This window comes from Triticum dicoccoides, chromosome 2B (assembly GCF_002162155.2).
Source record: "Triticum dicoccoides isolate Atlit2015 ecotype Zavitan chromosome 2B, WEW_v2.0, whole genome shotgun sequence".
NCBI classification, from domain to species: domain Eukaryota; kingdom Viridiplantae; phylum Streptophyta; class Magnoliopsida; order Poales; family Poaceae; genus Triticum; species Triticum dicoccoides.
Genome location: NC_041383.1, coordinates 416,189,233 through 416,214,013, shown reverse-complemented (window position 1 = coordinate 416,214,013; position 24,781 = coordinate 416,189,233). Strand labels below are relative to the sequence as shown.

General features: G+C 46.9%; 1 protein-coding gene across 1 annotated transcript in view; it reads left to right on the top strand.

Annotated features, from left to right (window-relative positions):
• The first annotated feature begins 21,122 nt into the window (after nucleotides 1–21,122).
• The window catches only part of LOC119360921 (protein SMAX1-LIKE 4-like), a 16,312-nt gene continuing 12,653 nt past the window's right edge, over nucleotides 21,123–24,781 (top strand). The window contains exons 1-2 of the mRNA XM_037626363.1: nucleotides 21,123–21,469; nucleotides 21,545–21,627. Coding sequence (XP_037482260.1) covers nucleotides 21,123–21,469; nucleotides 21,545–21,627 — 430 coding nt within the window. The remainder of the gene's footprint in view (nucleotides 21,470–21,544; nucleotides 21,628–24,781) is intronic.

Below are 24,781 nucleotides of genomic sequence, written 5' to 3'. Positions count from 1 at the left end.
ACAGACACACACAGTTTCAGTCAGCGGGCCAGAAAGGCATCTCACCAAGATGGATCGTAAGACAGACCGAGAATAATCCACCTTGGTTGTACAACCTCTCTCTTGTTGTTGGTCAAAGTGATGGCCATCCATGCGACCCCGGAGATGGGCTAGCTCACCAATAATCACGCAAGTAGCTAGTCCCCGAAGACAACCACTGCATGCATGTGGCCCAAACATATGTATGTCGAGGTGTGTTTTTTAATGCATAATGGAACAACTTTGATGTGGCATCGTGATTTCGAACTAGAAATCCCCACACTGAGTGAGGGTTAGGTTGAGGATGCATATGTATGTTACACCACACTTCAAGCCGACGACGGGGATTCATGCATGCATGCATGCATAGTATATGCGCTCAAACTTAACTAGGTCTGAATCTCACCATGACCTATAATATGATAACACAAACCTAATGAAGAATCCGCCATGGTAACCTATCTTCTTGTCGGTCAAGGTGATCATGGATGTCCAGCAGGCCCATGAATATATAGGCTTGTCGCTGATAACCACGCGAGGGAGTGTACCGTTCAAAGACAACCACTACATGCATATGTATGGAGGTGATGCGTGCATGCATGTTTGAATACCATTTCACAACATTGATGTGGCACGTGCGTCGAAAATCATACACTCCCCACACAGAGCGAGATCGGTTCATGACGTGTCATTGTACTAGCCACTTCGACTTGATGGGAGGCATTCATGCGTACATATGCTTGTGTGTCTGCTCAAACTGTATCATGCATGTCATCCCAGAGCATGACCTATATATATATACCATATTACAAGCAAAAAAATAATCCCCTCCTAAGTCAAATTAACATCTCTCGTTGTCAGGCCAAAAGTAGTGATGTAACAAGCGGGCCCATAGATGGAAAGCATCGATATCATTGATAACTGCTTAAGTGGGTGCGGGAGGACAACCACCATCGCTTTGCATGTGGGCCAAACATATGTTGAATACCCAAAAATGCACATGCCTCAAAAACCGTAAACCATGCACCCACACAGAGCGAGGTTCATGAAGCATACTACATATGATGGTCCCCTTCCCCCTCTTCGGCGCATACTATATGCTCCTACCGTAATACAACCCAAAAAGAATCCTCATTGATGGTGAAATTAATTAACCTATCCCAATGTAGGTCAAAGTGATGCATGCATCGGCGATGGCCTCATGGGCCCATAGATGGAAGCGTCACACATGAGTGTCCTAGCTAGGATAACCACCGCCTGCATGCATGTGGCCCAAAGAGGTGTTGTGTGATGTTTGAATAGCCAATTTCACAATTTTGATGTGGCACATGCCTCGGAAACTGAAAAGTCCCGATGCTGAGTGAGGTGTACTTGTTCACAAATGCGTACGTATAGTATATATGCTAGTCCCCTCCCACCTCTTTGACGCGTACTATATACCACCATAAAACAAACAAAAAAGACTCTACCTTGCTGGTCAAATTAACCTCACTATCGGTTGTTCGTCAAAGTGATGGATGACGACCTCACGAGCCCACACAAAGCGTCATACGCGAGTATCAAGTGTTGTGTAGGACAACCATCGACTCCATGTGTACAAAACATGTATGTATGAAAGGGTTGTGTAATGTTTTAAATACTGAATTCACGACTCTGATGTGGCATCGGCCTGCCTAACAAAACAGCCAACCCACACGATGGCTCACAACTCGTAGTGTACTGTGAGCCACCCGCTACCCCCCAGACGCACACACCCACACACACACCATGAATCCACCGCAACTACGATACATGTTAAATTAATTATCCCGCGGTGATCATATGTTACCAAAGGAGGGACATTCTTATTTCGAAAAAAACAGAGATCATTAAGAAGTTTTAGTACATTAATTGATTGATTTTCTACGGGTATAATGTGCAAAAATCAAATTTGAGCTACATGCACACGTGACCGTGCACCTAAATGGATTGCAAAAACACAGTGTCTCACTAGGTGCATGTTTACTCCCCATGCAAAAAATTTCAAACATTGAGAATCTTGATTTTTAAATTCTACTACATCCAAAACTTATTTGAAGTTCATGAAACTTATCGTGTTGTCATATGGACACCAATACAAAGTGGCATTGTACTTTTTTGTCAAATTTGAGACCAGTTTTGATGTAATCTTTATCTGATTAGAAACGGGAGATTATTAATAATTGGGAAACAATATCCCAAATGGATTATTTATTCGAACCATGAGCGTTAGACCAACAATGGATATGCGTCATGCTTCGGTTAAGCAATAAAGCGACAGCATTAATCATCCAAATAGAAAACATTATACGTGTCGCCACGCGACCCGTGTGCCGTGCGAGCAGGCGTGAGCTGACGGGACGCATGCGAGAAGTCCGCCGCGCAGGCAGACCGGGAGGCGTGCGTGCAGGTGTGTGAATTGACGGAGGCATGCTCGCTGCGCAGTGTCATCGGGAGGCGTGCGAGTAGCTATGTGAAACGACGGTAGGCGTGCCAGTAGTCCGGTGCGCAGGCTCGTCGGGAGGCGAGCCAGCGGTTTGACCGCCGCCCGCCTCTCTCCCACTACTCGCACTACTCCATATTAATGGTGTGCCCGAGCGACTGCACCCCCCATCCTCGCCACACACACAATCCTCTCTCTCCGCTTGCATCCTCGATGCCGCTCTCAGTCCTCAAAGCCGTCAGTGTATGAGGATGTCGTCGAAGCGCCCCATCGAAGGGGGTGATACGTCTCCAACGTATCTATAATTTTTGATTATTCCATGCTATTATATTACCCATTTTGGATGTTTATGGGCTTTTCTTTACACTTTTATATCATTTTTGGGCTAACCTACTAACCGGAGGCCCAGCCCGAATTGCTATTTTTTTTGCCTATTTCAGTGTTTCGAAGAAAAGGAATATCAAATGGAGTCCAAACGCAATGAAACCCCATGAGCGATCTTTTCGGAACAAATGCAAACCTAGAGACTTGGAGTGTAAGTCAAACAACAAGCGAGGCGGCCACGAGGGTGCCCGGCGCGCCCCCTACAGGTGGGCGCGCCCCCACCCTCGTGGGCCCCTCGAGCGTCCACCAACCTACTTCTTCCTCCTATATATACCCACGTACCCCGAGAACATCAAAACAGACCATGAAAAATTGTTTCCACCGCTGTAACCTTCTGTATCCGCGAGAACCCATCTTGGAGCCTTCGCCGGCACTCCACAGGAGGGGGAATCGACCACGGAGGGCCTCTACATCATCTCCAAGGCCCTTCCGATGAGTTTTGAGTAGTTTACCACTGACCTTCGGGTCCATAGTTATTAGCTAGATGGATTCTTCTCTCTCTTTGAATCTCAATACAAAGTTCTCCTCGGTCTTCTTGGAGATCTATTCGATGTAACTCTTTTTGCAGTGTGTTTGTCGAGATCCGATGAATTGAGGGTTTATGATCAGGTTTATCTATGGGAAATATTTGAATCTCCTCTAAATTCTTTCATGTGTGATTGAGTTATCTTTGCAAGTCTCTTCGAATTATCAGTTTGGTTTGGCCTACTATATTGATCTTTCTTGCAATGGGAGAAGTGCTTAGCTTTGGGTTCAATCTTGTGGTGTCCTTTCCCAGTGACAGCAGGGGCAGCAAGGCACGTATTGTATTGTTGCCATCGAGGATAAAAAGATGGGGTTTATATCATATTGCATGAGTTTATCCCTCTACATCATGTCATCTTTCTTAATGCATTACTCTATTCTTTATGAACTTAGTACTCTAAATGCATGCTGGATAGCGGTCGATGTGTGGAGTAATAGTAGTAGATGCAGGCAGGAGTCAGTCTACTTGTCACGGACGTGATGCCTATATACATGATCATGCCTAGATAATCTCATAATTATTCACTTTTCTGTAAATTGCTCGACAGTAATTTGTTCACCCACCGTAATACTTATGCTATCTTGAGAGAAGCCACTAGTGAAACCTATGGCCCATGGGTCTATCTTTTATCATATAAGCTTTCAATCTACTTTTATTTGCATCTTTACTTTTCCAATCTATATCATAAAATACCAAAAATATATTTATCTTATCATATTATCTCTATCAGATCTCACTTTCGCAACTGGTCATGAAGGGATTGACAACCCCTTTATTACGTTGGTTGCGAGGTTCTATTTGTTTGTGTAGGTGCGTGGGACTTTTGAGGAGCCTCCTACTAGATTGATACCTTGGTTCTCAAAAACCGAGGGAAATGCTTACGCTACTTTGCTACATCACCCTTTCCTCTTCATGGAAAACCAACGCAAGTAGAAGACGTAGCAAGAAGGATTTCTGGTGCCGTTGCCGGGGAGGTCTTCGCTCAAGTCAAGACATACCAAGTACCCATCACAAACTCATCTACCTCGGATTATATTATTTGCCATTTGCCTCTCGTTTCCCTCTCCCCCACTCCACCCTTGCCATTTTATTCGCCCTCTCTTTCCCGTTCGCCTCTCTTTTTCACTTGCCTCTTGTGTTACCATGTACCCTCTTTTTTCTTGCATCTTCGCTTGCTAAAAGTTTATGGATCCTCATCCACTTGCTAATCTCTTTAAGAGATCCAATTATGATGAACCTATTGCTAGTGAGTTGAATGCACTAGATTATCTTTATGAGGTTTGGCTTGAAATTCGTGAATCTGAAAATTGTGATGAAGTACTTTATGAAGCGATTCACGATAGATCTTTGAATAAAAAGCATGATTGCAATGATTTTATTATAAATTCTCTTGATGTAAATTGTGCTAATATTATGCAAAACCCTAAGCTTGGGGATGCTAGTTTTGCTATGTCTACTACTTGTTTCATTGATCATGATTGGGGTGATGATGTTTCTTATGATCTCGAAAATTTATTTAAGCCTCATGATGAATATGAGATTGATAATAGTGTTTTCTATATTATTTAAAGTGGGTTTGGAAGAGTGTAAACTTTAGATCCCACATATTTGGAGAATTTTCAATCTTATGAATTTTTTGATAAAAGTGGGTTTGGAGAGGTCATGACTTTAGTTAATGTTAATCCCACTATTTTGGAAGAGTGTCAACTTCGCATGCATGTGGATCGTGTTGAAAATATTTTATGTGATAGCTATTTTGTTGAATTTCCTTATGATCCCACATGTAACTATTATGAGAGAGGAAAATATGGTTGTAGAAATTTTTCATGTTATTAAATTACCTCTCGTTATGTTGAGATTGCTATTGTTTCTTTCCGCTTCCTTGCATATGCTAGTTTTTGCTTGCTATGATAATTTGTTTACCTATAAGATTCCTATGCATAGGAAGTATGTTAGACTTAGATGTGTTTGTCATGTGTTTCATGATGCTCTCTTTGTGCTTCAATTCTTGTCTTTCATGTGAGCATCATCAAAATCTCAATGCCTAGCTAGGGGTGTTAAACGATAGCGCTTGTTGGGAGGCGACCCAATTTTATTTTTGTTCCTTGATTTTTGCTTCTGTTTAGTAATAAATATTTCATCTAGATTCTGTTGAGATGTGTTTTTATGTTTTAATTAGTGTTTGTGCCAAGTAGAACCTATAGGATAACTTACGCTGATAGTTAATTTGATTCTGCCGAAAAACAAAAACTTTGCACATACGAAAATAATTTTAGTAAATCACATAAACATGATTTTGCGTTCATTAGTTTTTATGTAGATCAAAAGACAAATTTCCCAGGACTTCCTATTTTGGTAGGATTTTTAGAGTTCCAGAAGTATTCGAGAGTTACAGATTGCTACAGACTATTCTGTTTTTTGACAGATTCTGTTTTTCATGTGTTATTTGCTTATTTTGATGCATCTATGGCTAGTATCGGGGGGTATGAACCATAGAGAAGTTGGAATACAGTAGGGTTAACACCAATATAAATAAATAATGAGTTCAATATAGTACCTTATGTGGTGGTTTTGCTTTCTTGCACTAACGGAGCTTATGAGATTTCCTGTTGAGTTTTGTGTTGTGAAGTTTTCAAGTTTTGGGTAAAGATTTGATGGACTATGGAATAAGGGGTGGCAAGAGCCTAAGCTTGGGGATTCCCATGGCACCCCAAGATATTCAAGGATAACCAAAAGCCTAATCTTGGGGATGCCTCGGAAGGCATCCCCTCTTTCGTCTTCGTCTATCGGTAACTTTACTTGGAGCTATATTTTTATTCGCCACATGATATGTGTTTTGCTTGGAGTGTCTTGTATGATATTAGTATTTGCTTTTTAGATTACCACAATCATCCTTGATGTACACACCTTTTAGTATAAGCCCACTTGATTAGAATTTATTAGAATACGCTATGTGCTTCACTTATATCTTTTGAGCTAGATAGTTTTGCTCTAGTGCTTCAGTTATATCTTTTAGAGCACGGCGGTGGATTGATTTTGTAGAAATTGTTGATCTCTCATGCTTCACTTATATTATTTTGAGAGTCTCTTAGAACAGCATGGTATTTTCTATGGTTATAAATTTGGTCCTAGAATGATGGGCATCCAAGTTGGGTATAATAAAAACTATCATAGAAAGTGAATTGGATGCTATGATCAATTTGATACTTGATAATTGTTTTGAGATATAGAGGTGGTAATATTAGAGTCATGCTAGTTGGGTAATTATGAATTTAAAGAATACTTGTGTTGAAGTTTGTGATTCCCGTAGCATGCACGTATGGTGAACCACTTTGTGATGAAGTTGGAGCACAATTTTATTTATTGATTGTCTTCCTTATGAGTGGCGGTCGGGGACGAGCGATGGTATTTTCCTACCAATCTATCCCCCTAGGAGCATGCACGTAGTACTTTGTTTTCAATGGCTTGTAGATTTTTTCAATAAGTATATGAGTTCTTTATGACTAATGTTGAGTCCATGGATTATACGCACTCTCACCTTCCACCATTGCTAGCCTCTCTTGTGCCGCGCAACTTTCGCCGGTACCATATACCTTCCTCAAAACAGCCACCATACCTACCTATTATGGCATTTCCATAGCCATTCAAAGATATATTGCCATGCAACTTTCCACCGTTCCATTTATATGACACGCATCATCATTGTCATATTGCTCTTTGCATGATCATGTAGTTGACATCGTATTTGTGGCAAGGCCACCTTCATAATTTTCATACATGTCACTCTTGATTCATTGCATATCCCGGTAAACCGCCGGAGGCATTCATATAGAGTCATATCTTGTTCTAAGTATTGAGTTGTAAGTAAATAAAAGTGTGATGATATTCATTATTAGAGCATTAAACCGGTGAGGAAAGGATGATGGAGACTATGATTCCCCCACAAGTCGGGATGAGACTTCAGACTTTACAAAAAAAGAGGCCAAAGAGCCCACCAAAATAAAAAAAGGGAAAGGCCAAAACAAAAGAGAAAGGCCAAATAAAAAAATGAGAGAAAAATAGAGAAGGGACAATGCTACTATCCTTTTTACCACACTTGTGCTTCAAAGTAGCACCATAATCTTCATGATAGAGAGTCTCCTATGTTGTCACTTTCATATACTAGTGGGATTTTTCATTATAGAACTTGACTTGTATATTCCAATGATGGGCTTCCTCAAATTGCCCTAGGTATTCATGAGCAAGCGAGTTGGATGCACACCCACTTAGTTTCTTTTGTTGAGCTTTTATACATTTATAGCTCTAGTGCATCCGTTGCATGGAAATCCCTACTCACTCACATTGATATCTATTAATGGGCATCTCCATAGCCCGTTGATATGCCTAGTTGATGTGAGACTATCTTCTCCTTTTTTGTCTTCTCCACAACCACCATTCTATTCCACATATAGTGTTATGTCCATGGCTCATGCTCATGTATTACGTGAAAGTTGAAAAAGTTTAAGATTACTAAAGTATGAAACAATTGCTTGGCTTATCATGGGGGTTGTGCATGATTAAATACTTTGTGTGATGAAGATAGAGCAACAGCCAGACTATATGATTTTGTAGGGATAACTTTCTTTAGCCATGTTATTTTGAGAAGACATGATTGCTTTTATTAGAATGCTTGAAGTATTATTATTTCTTATGTCAATATGAACTTTTATTTTGAATCATTTGGATCTGAACATTCATGCCACAATAAAGAAAACTACATTGAGAATTATGCTAGGTAGCATTCCACATCAAAAATTCTGTTTTTATCATTTACCTACTCGAGGATGAGTAGGAATTAAGCTTGGGGGTGCTTAATACGTCTCCAACGTATCTATAATTTTTTATTGTTCCATGCTATTATATTACCCGTTTTGGATGTTTATGGGCTTTACTTTACACTTTTATATAATTTTTGGGACTAACTTACTAACCGGAGGCCCAGCCCGAATTGCTGTTTTTTTTGCCTATTTCAGTGTTTCGAAGAAAAGGAATATCAAACGGAGTCCAAACACGATGAAACCTTCGTGAGCTATCTTTTTGGAACAAATGCAAACCTGGAGACTTGGAGTGGAAGTCAAGCAACAAGCGAGGCAGCCACGAGGGTGCCCGGCGCACCCCTTACAGGTGGGCACGCTCCCCACCCTCGTGTTCCCCTCGAGCTTCCACCGACCTACTTCTTCCTCCTATATATACCCACGTACCCCGAGAACATCAGAACATACCACGAAAAACTATTTCCACCACCGTAACCTTCTGTATCCGCGAGATCCCATCTTGGAGCCTTCGCCGGCGCTCCGCTGGAGGGGGAATCGACCATGGAGGGCCTCTACATCATCTCCAAGGCCCTTTCGATGAGTTGTGAGTAGTTTACCACAGACCTTCGGATCCATAGTTATTAGCTAGATGGCTTCTTCTCTCTCTTTGAATCTCAATACAAAGTTCTCCTCGATATTCTTGGAGATCCATTCGATGTAACTCTTTTTGCGGTGTGTTTGTCGAGATCCGATGAATTGTGGGTTTATGATCAAGTTTATCTATGAGAAATATTTGAATCTCCTCTGAATTCTTTTATGTGTGATTAAGTTATCTTTGCAAGTCTATTCGAATTATCAGTTTGGTTTGGCCTACTAGATTGATCTTTCTTGCAATGGGAGAAGTGCTTAGCTTTGGGTTCAATCTTGCGGTGTCCTTTCCTAGTGACAGCAGGGGCAGCAAGGCACGTATTGTATTGTTGCCATCGAGTATAAAAAGATGGGGTTTATATCATATTGCATGAGTTTATCCCTCTACATCATGTCATCTTTCTTAATGTGTTACTTTGTTCTTTATGAACTTAATACTCTAGATGCATGTTGGATAGCGGTCGATGTGTGGAGTAATAGTAGTAGATGCAGGCAGGAGTCGGTCTACTTGTCACGGACGTGATGCCTATATACATGATCATGCCTAGATAATCTCATAATTATTCGCTTTTCTCATTGTTCACCCACAGTAATACTTATGCTATCTTGAGAGAAGCCACTAGTGAAACCTATGGCCCTCGGGTCTATCTTTTTATCATATAAGCTTTCAATCTAATTTTATTTGCATCTTTACTTTTCCAATCTATATCATAAAATACCAAAAATATATTTATCTTATCATATTATCTCTATCAGATCTCACTTTTGCAAGTGGCCGTGAAGGGATTGACAACCCCTTTATTGCGTTGGTTGCGAGGTTCTTGTTTGTTTGTGTAGGTGCGTGGGACTTTTGAGGAGCCTCCTACTGGATTGATACCTTGGTTCTCAAAAACTGAGGGAAATACTTACGCTACATTGCTGCATCACCCTGTCCTCTTCAAGGAAAACCAACGCAAGCTCAAGACGTAGCAGGGAGTGGCGACGTCGGGGCTGCTAAAGCACCGGAGCATGACGTGGAGATGGAGATAGAGGTTGTCGTCACCGCCGGCGAGTTATTGCTGCACCCTGACTTCATCGACGGCGTCGAGCTTCCACGACCGGAGGCGGGGTTCCACACCGACTCTGGTGATGACTCGGGCGATGACCCCGGCGACGACTCCGACGACCACTCCGGCAATGACTCCGACGATGACGGACAACTGGTTAGTCATCTATACCCATTTATGTGTCAAATAGATCCTAGGGTTTCTCTGGTTACTCCTGGCTCCCCCTTTTTGGAATAGAAATCCCATTGTTATGTTCTCCCAATCCATGAAATCTGAGTAAGTTTTGTTAGATTCGTGTAGTGTATTGATTGTTTGAATTGTACAAGTGATAAGTGATAAGTAGTTTGATCTGTGGAAATGATTTCTACTAGTAATCCAACTGGGGTTAGTGTTCGTGCTAATAATTCCTAGCCAGACTTGACAATTGATTTTGAATGACCTACATATGTTTGTGCTATTATTTTCTTTTAGATTTGTCTGTATATAGATGAATGTGCTTAAAAATCGAACCATAATCTCTGGATATGTGTAAATAAATAGCCATAAATTCCTAATCCTACATCATGACATGTAATTGTTGATTTGATGCCAATTTTTGGCAACTGCCAAATGTTCGCTAGATATTAGTTTGTAACCATTAATTTGACACCACATTTTTTTACTATTTGTATAGGTGCTGTCTGACGATATGGACAGCGAGGATGAAGATGTCCAGAGGAGGTGCAAGTGGCAAATCCTGAGAGAGCTTTATGCGGGAATGCATAACAGGCGTATTAGGACCTGGGACGGCGGCTATCGATGCCCATTTTGCAACAATAAGCTTCATGACGGGTATCAAAGTGTTCTGGCGCATGCAAGAGGATGGGTCGTTGGCTCCTTCAAGCAGAAGTATTGTCATAGGGTGGCGCACGACGCGTACGCCGAGTACCTGGAGAAGCTTCAGCATTGTGCCGGCATGTGAGATGAGAAGTGGGATCGAACTATGTACGCTTGAGCATGCTTAATAACAGTTGAACTATGTACTTATGGTTGAACTATGCTTGTGTACGTGTACTCTTATTATCTATGTCTGAGTATGTTTAATCTATGTTTACTTATGTTTAACTGTGGGATATGGATGCAATCAGTTCGGTTGATAGAATCTACATCTCTCCTTGTTTATTGGTCCCCTTTGTAATTTGTGTTAAATGTTGATCAAAGATTTAACTGACAAAATGTTAGTGCAGGTCAGCAAAAAATATATCGTTGGATGCGTAATTGAACATAGTGTTCAATGGTATAATTTTTGTGACATGCATAAACATTTCTTAGTTAAATATTTGGTCAAAATTTGGTACAAATTAAAAAAGGGATCAATAAACCAGGACATAGGTAGTACGTCAATCATACATGGTTCCCAAAATTGGAACCGTGTGCAATGACTTTCATTTTGCCTGTTACGTCAATCACACACGGTTGGCTCTAGAAAACTGTACCCTCCGAAATTCTTTGTGGGACAGAAAACTCTCACCACCCAATTCAAAAAGGAAAAAAGAAAACCCTCGCCATCCCCAGGTCACAAAAACCCTCACACCGCCCGCCACCCCCTCGGTCCCCATTCACACCTCCACAAGCTCCTCCGCTTCTATGCATGGCACCGCCTATCGTGGTGGTAACCACTTAGCTCGATGCCTGCCGCCGCCTCCAGGCTGCCGGCAAACGCCACCACATTTCGCCACATCCGCTTGCCGCCGTCTATCGCCATTGACTTTCTCGACGCTGCTCGCGGTCGACCGAGCTCCACTCGGTTGGGGAATCTGCCATACTAAGGGTTCTTTCTCATGGACAAGAAGATAACTAATTTAATGAGATATTATCTCATCTCTCATCCTAGTTAATTTGCCTCCTTTAATCACCCGGCCGAAATCGTCGTGAATTCATTTTTATTCAAGCTGATTTGAGGGTTGTCTTTCATTCATAGAGTGTACAGTACGCCGACACATCAGGACTTTGCGGCCTATGCTAGACATTCCATCTAACCGTACCAGAGGACTTGAGGATGCGCACGGTATGTTCAATCTCACCCTAAATCAGTTGGCATGGCCTACTTTCCTCAACATATTCTAAATATTGCTACATTTGGATAAAAGGTGCCACATGCACTATATACGTCAAAGGGGATTTTCCCCCTCTTCTTTCTATATTAGTCAAATTAATGATGTATTATTCTTTTGATTACTCTCATATTTCCATGACATCATGTTTACCCTATCTGCTTAATTATAGATTTTTGTCCTTCGTTTTCAACTGTTGTACAATTCTTTCAATTTGTGCCCATATTTGCATGTTACCATATTTTATTTAACAATCCTACCATTTTCTGCAGCGCGTCCCTTGCTATGCAACAAAATCTGTAGTGCACAATCATTCCCTTTACACAAATCAAGATTAAGGGATGTCATACTGAACACAAACCATGGATTTACAATTGTTGCTACTGTAAGACTTGATGAACGTGGTGACTCCTATTTGGCACTAGCCTTTGGAAAGAAATTTCTAAGTTTTATGTAGTGAAAGCCAGCACTAAAATTGCACTACACATAAAAGAGCCTGGTCATGAGATATATGCTAACTTCCCCGACGATAACATCCGTCCAGACTTTGTTCAAAGTAAGTTTTCTTTTCAACTATCTGCATGTTGACTTACCCAGCAATATCAAATGAATTGTGTAGTATTTAAGCAACCAATTGTTATTCCCTTTTCTTACTATATTCCTACCTAATAACTTCTAGTTACCAATACACTTTTCTATTGCCATGTTTTAACTAAATATTCCATGTACTCCCATTTCTATCAGAAAGCGCCACTGACAAGGTGACTCCAGAGGTGGAGAACGGGGTTACCAACAAGCGGAGGCGGGGCGAGCTAGAACCGTAAGCGACTCCAGCAGGCCTAGATTTCATCATAAGCCTCCCCGATGATATGTTGACAATCATCGTCTCTCTCCTCCCAATCAAATATGGGGCGCGGAGAACCGTCCTTTCCCGGCGGTGGTGCCCCCTATGGAACTCCACCCCTCTTGACCTCATCGACACCCACGAGCTCTGCTGTGGCTATCACAAAAGCTTGGATGCATTCTTCAAGATCCTCGACAGTCACCTTGGCCCAACCAGAGGCCTTAGAATGGGCAAGTTCCGTTCCAATGACAAGGACCGAGCCAAGCTTGATGACTGGTTCCCATCCCCCGTCCTAGATCAGCTCGAGGAGCTAACTTTTGATGATGGGCATATGCGCTCGCTGCCAACGTCCGCGCTCCACCTCGTGCCCACGTTGCGCGTCGCCAAGTTCAGCAACTGCCATTTCGTGCCCGCCCTAATGATGCGCCCGCTCTTATTCTACCATGATTGAAGCACCTCGAGCTCGTTGTCGTCTGCCTCTCAAACAGTGACATGGAGCGCCTGCTCCATGGATGTAGTGCACTCGAATACCTTCGTCTTCAGGCGATCAACAGGTTGAGTACCTTCCACATCAACTCCATGACTCTCCGAACTATTTATGTGTGTTGTTGGTTCGGCAGGAAGACATCACAAGATGTGTACCACGGTATGGTCACTGAGGATACACCTACACTTGAGAGATTACTTGTAGTTGATCAAGTAGGTCCAACAAGAATCAATGTCATTTATGCGCCAAAATTGACAGTGGTGGGCTACTCATCTGACAAATACTTCGAACTTGTTATTGGATCCACACCCGTTCAGGTACAACAGCCACCTTCTATGTCAGAGGTTGGGTGCGACATATGCCAAAGGATGGCTTATCATGGTGGGAGCGAGTAGAGCGTCACCGGTGCCTGGAAGCGGGATGAGGCGTAGACACGAACACCGACGCACTTTACCCAGGTTTGGGGCTCTCCTAGGAGATAACACCCCTAGTCCTGCTCTGCGGGGTCTCCGCATGATCACTAAGGCACTAGTGAGTACAATGGTGCTCCTCAAGGTGTATGCTAGAGGTGGAAGGAGGCAGGGCTAGCTCTCTTCTCCCTCTAGGTGTGAGTCTAGTTCTAACAGGTTGGGAATCCTTTGCATGGGTGTCATGGGGGGTTTATATAGGCCTACCCCCAGGGGTACAATGGTAAGTTGACCGGGTGTAGGACCCGGCCGTCAGTGTCTCTGGTCGCCGGGTTCTCCGCCGGCAGCTGGGGACCGCCGCCTAGTGGGCCCCGCCGACTGGTCTAGTACGGAGCCAACAGGCCGCCTCCGCCGCTGGCGGGTCTAGTTGGTGGCTGATCACTGTAGCCGCGATGCTAATGATGCAGGCTTGGTTGGGAAAGGCATGGCTACAGTCCCGCCGCCTGGTGGGAGATCACTGTAGCCTCACCGTGTCTAGTCTGGTTAATGGCACTCAGGTCTTGAGGAAGGATCCGGCTGCTCGCCAGGAGCCGGATCCCCTTGGATCCAAGGCCAGGCTCGGCTGCCCTCCGGGCCCTCGCTGCCAGGTAGAGCCCACCGCCCGCGAGTCGTACCGACAGGCCGTCGTGGGAGCAGGCCTCGCCTGACAGGGGTGATGTCGATGGTGGAGTGGCAACAGTGCCGCATCATGCGAAGATCTCCGCCTGTACGGGACACTGTGGCCATGCCAAACCCGGGATTCGCGGGTGAGGGGCTACGCTGTAGCCTGACCCTGTCTTGTCCTCTTGATGAGGGGCGCAGACTCTGAGGGTGCCGGGTGGCCGCCTGCTAGAAGCCGGCCTCTAAGGAGGCCGTCTGCTAGGAGTCGGCCCATCTTGGTGCCGTCTGCGGGTGCTCAGTCGTCTTCGGGCAGCCGGCCGTTCAACCAGCCGTCCACCGGAAGGCGGCGCCTCATTCTGGAGTCTCGTGAGGTGAAGCCAGCCCAAAGTCTTGAAAGACTCAAGGACTCGGGTTAGGCTACCTATGGCCCATTACTCCGACAGTAGTCCTCGAAGCTGGTGATGTGTCGCGGCTGACACGTCGTTGAGCCTCAGCAGTTTCCTTCCTTGCCGCGCTCTGATCGAACGCTCGGTCCGCCTTGCGACGCGCCGGCTGCCAGAGTCGATTTGACAAGGCGGCCTCGTTCGCCGATTTCGAACACCAAGGCGGGAAGTAGATGGCGTGCCTGCTAAGCTTCCCTAGGCCTACCGCCCGCCACGAGCACGCCATGCGGTGCAGGTCAGCACAGCCAGCCTGCCACCCCACGATCTTGATGGGACATGACAGCAGGTCGGGCCCGCCACAACCGGGCCTCGGCACGCGGGCGGATCCACTGTGGCCGAGGCGGGTGGTTGCGATTCCCGTGGGAGTTATTGCGCAGTAATTCTGCGTAGTAATCAGGGGGTCATGGGGTCATGGGCGCTGTTAATCCCACGATCCCACGTCCTGCCCCCTCGGCTTCGCAGCCCGAGGGCTATAAGTAGGGGGGGCAGGGGAGCGGTGGAGAACGCGCGCCCTCCTCCCCACTCTTTCTTCCTCCTCTCTCTGCTGCTGTTGCTCTGTGCCCGCCGTAGCACCGCCGCAGCTCGCCGTCGTCAAGCTTCTTCTCCTCATGCAGCCCTGCTCAGAAGCAATGGCACACGAAAAGGGAGGAGACTGGGACGGCTCGGTGGTGATCGAGGATCACCTCACCTTTCTCCGGGTCACGTGCTGGATGCCCAATGCAGCCTTCGTCAAGGTGCGGGTGCCCCCGCGGGAGGAGATCTCACCGGCGCCGCAGGGGGACTAGTGGGCCGTCTTTTGCTCGCAGTTCCTCCGCGGCTTCGGCCTCCCGGTGAGCGGGTTCCTCCGCTCATTCATGGAGTTTTGCCACATCCAGCCGCACCACTTGACGCCCAACACCATGACACTGTTGTCCGCCTTCGTCATGGCGTGCGAGGGCTACCTCGGCATCCTCCCCACCATCAAGCTGTGGGGAGCTTTCTTCAACACCAAACTGGGCACCTTCGCCAAGGAGACGGCGGCCGAGTGCGGTGCCTTCGTAGCCGTGCGCCGCCCGTCGAAGAAGAACGCCTTCCCGATCATCAAGCTATCACAGTCGGTGAAACTGTGGCAGCAATCATACTTTTACATGGAGAACGTCGACCCGGCGGTCGACTTCATCAACCTGCCGCCCTATGAGGCTGGCCCCCTATTGGGCCTTGGGCCAACTGGAGCTACATCAACCTGCCGCCCTACAAGCCGAAGTCCGACTGGCCAGGCTCGGCCGCCCTCCGGGCCCTCGCTGCCAGGTAGGGCCTGCTGCCTACGAGCCGTACCGACAGGTCGTCGTGGGAGCAGGCCCTGCCTGACAGGGGTGACGTCGAGGGTGGAGTGGCAACAGTGCCGCTAGTGCGGAGATCTCCGCCTGTACGGGACACTGTGTTCATGCCAAACCCGGGATTCGGGGGTGAGGGGCTATGCTGTAGCCTCACCCTGTCTTGTCCTCTTGATGAGCGGCGCAGACTCTGAGGGTGCCGGGTGGCCGCTGGCTAGAAGCCAGCCTCTAAGGAGGCCGTCTGCTAGGAGTCGGCCCCTCTTGGTGTCGTCTGCGGGTGCTCAGCCATCTTCGGGCAGCAGACCGTTGAACCAGCCGGCCACTGGAAGGCGGCACTTCGTTCTGGAGTCTCGTGGGGCGAAGCCGGCCCAAAGTCTTGAAAGGCTCAGGGACTCGGGTTAGGCTACCCGTGGCCCATTACTCCAACATTCTACCTCTCCTTCTACAAATTAACATTATTTCTAATTTTGAAGATGTTTGTTCGTCTGTCATCCAGAAAATGATTCCAACAAGCTTGACCCTGAAACTGCGCACAGTGAAGGTCTTGGCACTAGAATCTATCGGCCCCAACCTGGAGCAACTTGTCAGTTTCCTGAGATGCTTTCCGTGCCTGGAGAAGCTATATATCGAGGTGATGATCCTTTCCAGTTAAATGTTAACCATAAGGGAGTTCAATTTGTGACACCTTTTTCTGAGTTTACAACGGCAATGTGCTACAATTTATGAATGATTCTTTTGGAGGATTTCAGTACATACATGCCCCCCCCCATATTGGTTGCTTGATCCATATGGTTACAATCCATAAGCATTTCTCCTTTGGATGCATCTATACTAGTTTTCTTAGGGAACTTTTCATCCACTCCAACCTCTTGTGAAGATCGAAGATGGCATGTTAATGCCCATGTTAATCATGTCAGATCAAAGATGGCATGTTAGTGCATTTTACAAATCCTGCAAACCAAATAGGCCTGCAGTAGTGTTCAAAACTGCATGTAGGCACTAACACGTTTTCTTATTTTGCAGATAAGATTAGGCCCAATGGTGGATAATGTGATATAATATAACAATCACGTCAAATGCCTAGATCTGCATCTCTCAGAAATTGCTTTGAACTCCTACCGAGGGACCTTACCGGAGATTATATTCGCTAGGTTCTTTGTTGTCAGAGCAAGGCTACTGAAGGTAATGAGTTTGCCCTACATTTAGTTTGCAAAAGTGACTGGTTTGTTGATCAACGCCGGTGCCTGCGGTAGAATGGAATAGGCTCCAAAAATGCTGAATTTCATTTTGGAACTTCAGATGACAGAGTAATCGAAAGTCATCGTGTCAACCCCATACATGACTTCTCAATGGCTGACCCTTTGCAAAAATTGTGAGGTTTCAAAACCAGACTTAGAAGTGGTAATATTAGTTTGAACCTCTTTGATGTTCATGTTCAGCGGATCAGCGTGAGCGTTTGCAACTGATGACTGAATTTCATTTCTAATATCAGTTTGAACATTGTAATCTTTGAATTTGAGCCATATAACTCTGGAATTTGAACCTTGTAATATTTCAAGATTCTGTGGTACAATGGTTGAAATGGCATCGTATGAGACTCGTATATTGGTAGCACTATTTTGAACTTAATATGCAATGGTCTTAGATTTATTAACCATTCTCGACTCTGTTTACCTTGTCGATCTCACAACACATGATCATTATAGCTCACTCGATTGCGATCTTCGACATTATTGCACTAAATTGGTTTTTCCACCGTGTGCCCTGTAGAGCGCAGAATGAATTATTGCACTCGAGTTCCCATCATCACCCTTCTATGTAACATTGACCTCATCACCCACAGGTAAACTTATGACCGAAGTCATTCCACATACTTCGTTTTTACAAAGCTTTGCCAATAAACGCCCATGATTTGTCCCTCTTCTAGCCGACGCATGGCCAAACTAGCCGGGCGGGAAGCTTGCATGGTAAACTGCACGGTAGCGCGGGAACAGGCTCATCGACGATACATTTGGCGCCTCTTCGAGCCCACGCGTGGTCAAACAAAATGCATGCGGTGCGGTGTTGTCAGGCGTGCACTAGAATCCTCTGCTATGAATGCCGTGACAAGACGTGATGATTACAAGCCGGCTGGCTCGCATTTGTTACAGCGGCCATTTAACCCTTGTGTCTCTTCAACCTTTTGATCACGCCCCACCATTGCAAGAAGCACACCCACCACGACAAATTCTTAGAGGGTATCCTGCGTGGCTCTAATGGCGCTCCGAGCGGCTGCCGACGACGAGCCGCAGTTCACCATGCATGTCGTGGTGGACACCCACCTAATGTTCACGGAGCTCTCGGTTGTGTACACCAACAACCCGGTCTAGGTGCAGCACTCCATCCCCATCATGGAGCTGTTGCTTGCTAATACGTCTCCAACGTATCTATAATTTTTTATGTATTCATGCCATGTTTATAATATTTTTACGTGATTTTGGTATGATTTGATTAGAACTAACCTGGACTGACGCTGTTTTCAGCAGAACTACCATGGTGTTGTTTTGTGCAGAAATAAAAGTTCTCGGAATGTGCTGAAAATCAACGGAGTTTTTTTTTGGAAAAAATAAAAAATACTGGAACGAAAAGCTACCACAGGGGAGTCCCATGGGCCCCATGAGGGTGGAGGGCGTGCCCCCTGCCTCGTGGACTCCCTGTGGGGGCCCTTGATGTCAGACCGACGCCAACTCCTCCTATAAATCCCCAAACTTCCAGAAATAAACCTAGATCGGGAGTTCCGCCGCCTGTCGTGGTCCTAAGACTGACAGTAGAAAGGGGGTAGGTATGGAGAGGCAAGATCTCAGCTATGGTGAAGGTGTACACACAAGATTTATGAGTCCAGGCCCTTCGCAGAGGAAGTAAAAGCCCTACGTCTCGGTCCCCGGAGGCGGTCGACTGGATTATATGTGTGTGGTGTTACAGGGGGTGCGAACCCTTGTGCCAGAGGAGGGGGTGGCTTATATAGAGTGCGCCAGGACCCCAGCCATCCATCATTACAAGGAGTTCAGTGTACATAAAGACGGGGCATTACTGGTAACGCCAGCCATAAGTGCTATTAATGATCTTAAAGACTACGGAGTGAGCGCCTGACTGTTGCAGTGCTGAGTGACTCCTGGTCTTCAGTAGGTCGAGTGATTCCTTGTATGGTCGAGTGACTTCAGGTAGGAGGGATACCCGAGTGACATGATTGGTCGAGTGGAGTGCACTCGACACCTTTGACTGGAGGTTCTTTGTCGTCTCTTGGACTTCTTTACTTCTAGGGTAGTGACCTTGGGTAGGGCATATAGGTCAGGTCTATGACCCTACCCTGGGTCTGTATCCTCATCAGTAGCCCCTGAATGGATTAAGGTCCGAGTGGAAAGTAGGTTGAAGTTGAACTTGCTCCGAGCTTTGCGTCTCCCAAGTGTTTTACGCAGGACGGAAGGCTCACGTTGGAACTTCAGCTTCGATTCAGTCGCCTTGATCGATTCAGGAAGTCACCGAGTGAACTTGTAACATCATCCGCCGAGTGTTGTCTTGGGGCGCAGAATCTTTGGTGCGATTGATTGCAGTGTATCCCGGATTTCACGGGATTCGAAATTTCGGGGAAGGGCGCGGGATGGAGCGTGCCGAAGTAAGTGGGGTGGAAAAACAGAAGCGCCTCAATCTCCACGCCAGCTTTTTCACCACGTATGCCATGCGCGACTGTTGCGGGATTTGACAGGATAGCCCGGGCCCACGCGTCAGCCACTCGGAAGCGGCCCTTTATAAGGCGACGGAGTCGAGGCGCTTGCACTGTGCGCGTCTGTTTTCTTCCTTCTCCCTCTGCTTCTCCACTGCATCTTGCTCCTCCGCTCTCGACGCCATCGCTTCGCCACCATGGTGAAGGACAAGACGGCAGCACTGGAACGTGCGAAGAAGGCGACGGGAGCGGCGATGGGGAAGAAGCAGAACCGCGGGTCATCATCACGCTCGGCGTTGCCGCCAGGATGGATCCAAGGCGATTGGATTCGGTCTTCGCTCCGGCAGGAAGATCTAGACGAGCTAGTGGAGTCTGGGTTGATCGCCAAGGGCGCAGCGAGGCTGCCGGAGGGGGAGACGGAGCCACAGCCACGACCGGATGAGTGTGTACTACTCGCCACCCATGTTGACCAGGGCTTCTCACTTCCTCCGCACCCCTTCTTCCGGGGCTTCTAGAACTTCTTTGGTGCCCAACTCCATCACTTTTCTCCCAATACCATCACGTACCTTGCTGCATTTGTGTCTATGTGCGAGAACTTTATGGGGTGTCGACCGCACTGGGGTATTTTCAAACATATCTTCACCATCCGTTCTCAGTCGATGAAGAAGGCAAGCATGAGTTACGAGAAAACACATGTCATTCAGATGTGTGGGGGTTTGGGTATCCAGAAGAGGCAGAGGAGCTCCTTCCCTTCCATGACCCTTCCTGAATCGGTTAGAGGCTGGCAGTCGACTTGGTTCTACTGCCAGGACCTCGCAACTCTAGGTCAGTCGACCAGACTTCCTCACTTCACCTTTGACGGTGTTCAGACTCCTTCCTCACTGAAAGTGACTGCTGCTGAGAGCGTGGAGACAAACATGCTAGTTGAGAGGGTGGTCCAACTGATCAATCAGGGCATTACTGGCATGGACTTGCTGGAGGTATTCCTCAGTCGACGCATCTAGCCTCTCTAGGCCCGTGATCACCCCATGTGGATGTAATCTGGGGCTGACGACACTGCTCGGGTTCACCCAGAAGAGGTACCGGCCAAGACAGTGGCTATGTGGTTGAAGAGCATTACAGGCAACAAGGACAACCCCAGAGATGCCAGGAGAGTCGTCCCCTTCAGTAATGACAATCAGCCTGACAAGGTGCGTCCTCCATTCAGACTATTTTTGAATACTCATTCTGACTACTCCTGAGCCCGGCTGACTTTCACTTGACTTCTTGTCTTTGTATATTTTTACTGACATGTACTCGATGCCCAATGGTGAACAAGTTCTCGAGCAAGGCCAGGAGGGAGAGGCCAGCGCGGAGGAGAGCGGCGAATGGGAATCTTTGGACGATGATGACGAGGAGGAGAGCGAGGAGTCAGACGACAAGGAGGCGGTCGACTCGCTGCCCTGCTCTGAACGCCGATCCAAGCAACACCATGACCCGACGGGCGGGTGCGGAAAGAACGTGGCCACAAGCACCCAAACGCAGAAGCGCACCCGGACGTTGACTCTGGAGCCAACAGAGAAAATCACCAAGCAGCCCAAGGTGGCTCCTCCAAAGGCTCGGAAGTCTCTGCCTAGAATCAAAATGGATGTCACTGTTGCCTCAGGGTGAGCATCTTTCTTGTGCTTTTCTCTGCCGACTGATTCTTCTATTCTGACTGAATGGATCGTGTACCTTTCCAGCCCAACCTCTGCCGCGACTGACATGGATATTGACAAGGCCCCAGAAGATGAGGAAACTGATGACGCGGCCACCTTCCGAGCTGGTAAGTCTGCTTGACCAAAACTTATTTTGTCGATTGAGTTGTTAGCCAGTTGAGCTTCTGATGTTTTTCTTTTCGCTGCAGCTCCACGAGACATTGTCATGCTTCCCGATGATGAAGAAGAAGAACTACCTCTGAAGGAGAGGAGGAGGAGAGGCAAGGGCTCGAGCGGGAGAGGACGTGAAGTTCAAGCCCCTCAGCCGACGCCGGTGCTTGAGGTGGTGGTTGAGCGATCCGGAGATCCAGTTCGGCCTAACTTCACTTTCGCCGCCCCGCTGATGACTGATCATCCATCAGGGTCGACTGCTCCGGCTCCTGCTGCTCCTGTGCAACTCCACACATCCGACCTAGTGGTTGTTTCAGTTGCCTTGGAACCATCACTCTTTGTTGCATACCAAACTCCGGATGACTCGCCAAGTGCTGCCAGGGAGGCTCTTTGCCAGGTGAATCTTGTTATGGAGCAGGTGAAGGTGATGCATGAGGCCAGTCAGGTGGCCTATAACGCCAGCACCGCTCTGCAGACCAATGTTAAGGTCAATTATCTCCCGACTGAACTTTTGAACGCTGCCCATATGTGCATCTTCTATCATGGGTCTATGTTTCATATCCGATCACCCACTGGGGTGTGTCTGCTTTAGAGTTTAAGAGGTCTTCCACTCCACTCGACTCATGCTGAGTCGAGTGCTTTGTCCGAACCAGTGGGGGCACACAAAGTGCACCCACTGGGTGTAGTCCCTGAGACCACGGTCGACCGCTGGCGGTCGGCTGAGGTCTGAAAACCTACTCTTTTTACTCACGCTGGGCAGACCATGCTGAGTGTTGATCTAGATCAGTGGGGGCATGCTAAGTGCACCCACTGGGTGTAGTACCCGAGACTACTGTTGAATGTTTGATTCGGCAGTAGTCTTAGAGTAACTTTCACTGTCATTGCCTTTTGTTTCTGTCGACTGACATATCTCTCTCGCTGACTACAGAGGTCTTGTGATCTTGGAGCTCAACTTTTTTAGTTGGACAATAAGCAAATCAGCCTCCAACTTGATCTTGAACTGTCGAAGAAGAACCTCAAGACTGCTCAAGAAGAAGCAACCATCATGGGAGGTAACAAATCGACACTTGCCCACCTCGTGGCTCGCGCCTTTCAGTGTTTTTCCTTTCAGTCTCTTTGAACCGAGTGACTTCACACGAGCAGATGTGCGTAGTGAAAACCGTCAGCTTCAAGCTCGTCTGAAGAGTGTTGTTTCTTTAGAAAAAATGAAGGAAGATCTGGAGAAGAAGGATCTGGATCTTGCTGCTGCTCAGAAGGAGGCGCGAGAGAAGATAGCACTTGCGGAAAAGAAGCTGGCTTCGGTCGGCAAGTTGGAAGAGGAGAACTCAAAGCTGAAGACTGCCATCTCTGAACCCAATCGGGAAGTTGAGCAACTGAAAAAGGACAAGGAGAACCTGACCAATGAAGTCGGAAGCCTCAGAGCCAAGACGGGCGAGCTAGAGTCGTATATGGGACAACTTGCTGCAAAACTGGTCCTGAAGCTTGGAGGTATCATCATTCGACTGGTTAGTTGCCATTGACTGGAATATCTTGTTATATTGTCGACTCACTATTTTTCTTGATCGTGCCGAACTTTGCCAGGACTGAGGCTGAGACTGGGCGGGTCAAGACGGATCTCGACCCCATCAATTGTCCTGTGAAAGATGACATCGCGATGAACTTGCTGCGGTTGGAATCACACATGGACAATGATGTTGCTTATCTGGCTCGACTGAAGGCGGCGATGACTCGGGTTGATGCCGAACTCTGGCCTTAGGTAGAACTTTCACAAGATCTCGAGTCACAGATGACTCGACTAAATCAGATCCCTGGCCGAGTGCCGGAATGGAAGAAATCATCCGCTCGCTGTGGCGCTGACGTTGCTCTGTCACTGGTCTGAGTACACTGCAAAGACGCCAGAGAAGACAAGTTGGCGGCTCTCAAGGTTGTGAATACTAAGAAGCACACCTTCCAGTCCTTCATGGACACCTTCTTGAGGCTGCCACTCGCATTGCAGACAGTATTGACCTTGACAACTTCTGTGATCCAGCCAGCCCTTCTCCTGACGAGTGAAAAATGTTATGCTTCACCCTTATTTGCCTCGGACAGCCGAGTGATTTTGTAATCGCTGGAAACTCCTTCGGGCCTGACACCCGAGCACTTTAATTCTAGGTCTGGAACCTTTGGATTTATCCGAACTTGGTTTATCTTTGAATATGTTGTGTTTGTCTTTGAGTGGAACTTGTTCTTCACTCGGATTAGTTCTTGTACTTTTGATGCAGTTCTGAGGAGAGGTCGCAGTCGACCTGTACCTCGTCGTCCTTGCGGATTGGGCTGGAGTGGTCGTTGGATGAGCCCTTGGCAGCATTGATCAGCTCATCAGCAAGGCACTCAGCAATGGTCTTGACGATCCTGAAAGCGGTTCGCCTTGGCATTAGCTGTTGGATGAGCCCTTGGCAGCATTGATCAGCTCATCAGCAAGGCACTCGGCAATGGTCTTGACATTCCTAAAAGCGGTTCACCTTGGCATTAGCTGTTGGATGAGCCCTTGGCAGCATTGATCAGCTCATCAGCGAGGCATTCAGCAATGGTCTTGATGTTACTGAAAGCGGTTCGCCTTGGCATTAGCTGTTGGATGAGCCCTTGGTAGAATTGATCAGCTCATCAGCGAGGCATTCAGCAATGGTCTTGACGTTCCTGAAATTGATTCGCCTTGGCAACATGCTCAATCTCATCCTTCTTCTTGACGGTGCAGCTCTGAGGAGGGGGTCGTGGTCGACCTGCACCTCGCTATCCTTGTGGATCGGAATGGAGCGTATGGCTAAGTCCCCGAGCAAGAAGATCGGTCACCACTCGGTAGGATTTTTCAAACTTAGGCGAGTACGGGACTGCAGCTAAGCCCCCGAGTGGGAGGATTGCTCACCACTCGGTAGGATTTTTCAAACTTAGGCGAGTACTGGACTGCAGCTAAGCCCCCGAGTGGGAGGGTTGCTCACCACTCGGTAGGATTTTTCAAACTTAGGCGAGTACTGGACTGCAGCTAAGCCCCCGGGTGGGAGGGTTACTCACCACTCGGTAGGATTTTTCAAAATTAGGTGAGTGCTGGACTGCAGCTAAGCCCCCGAGTGGGAG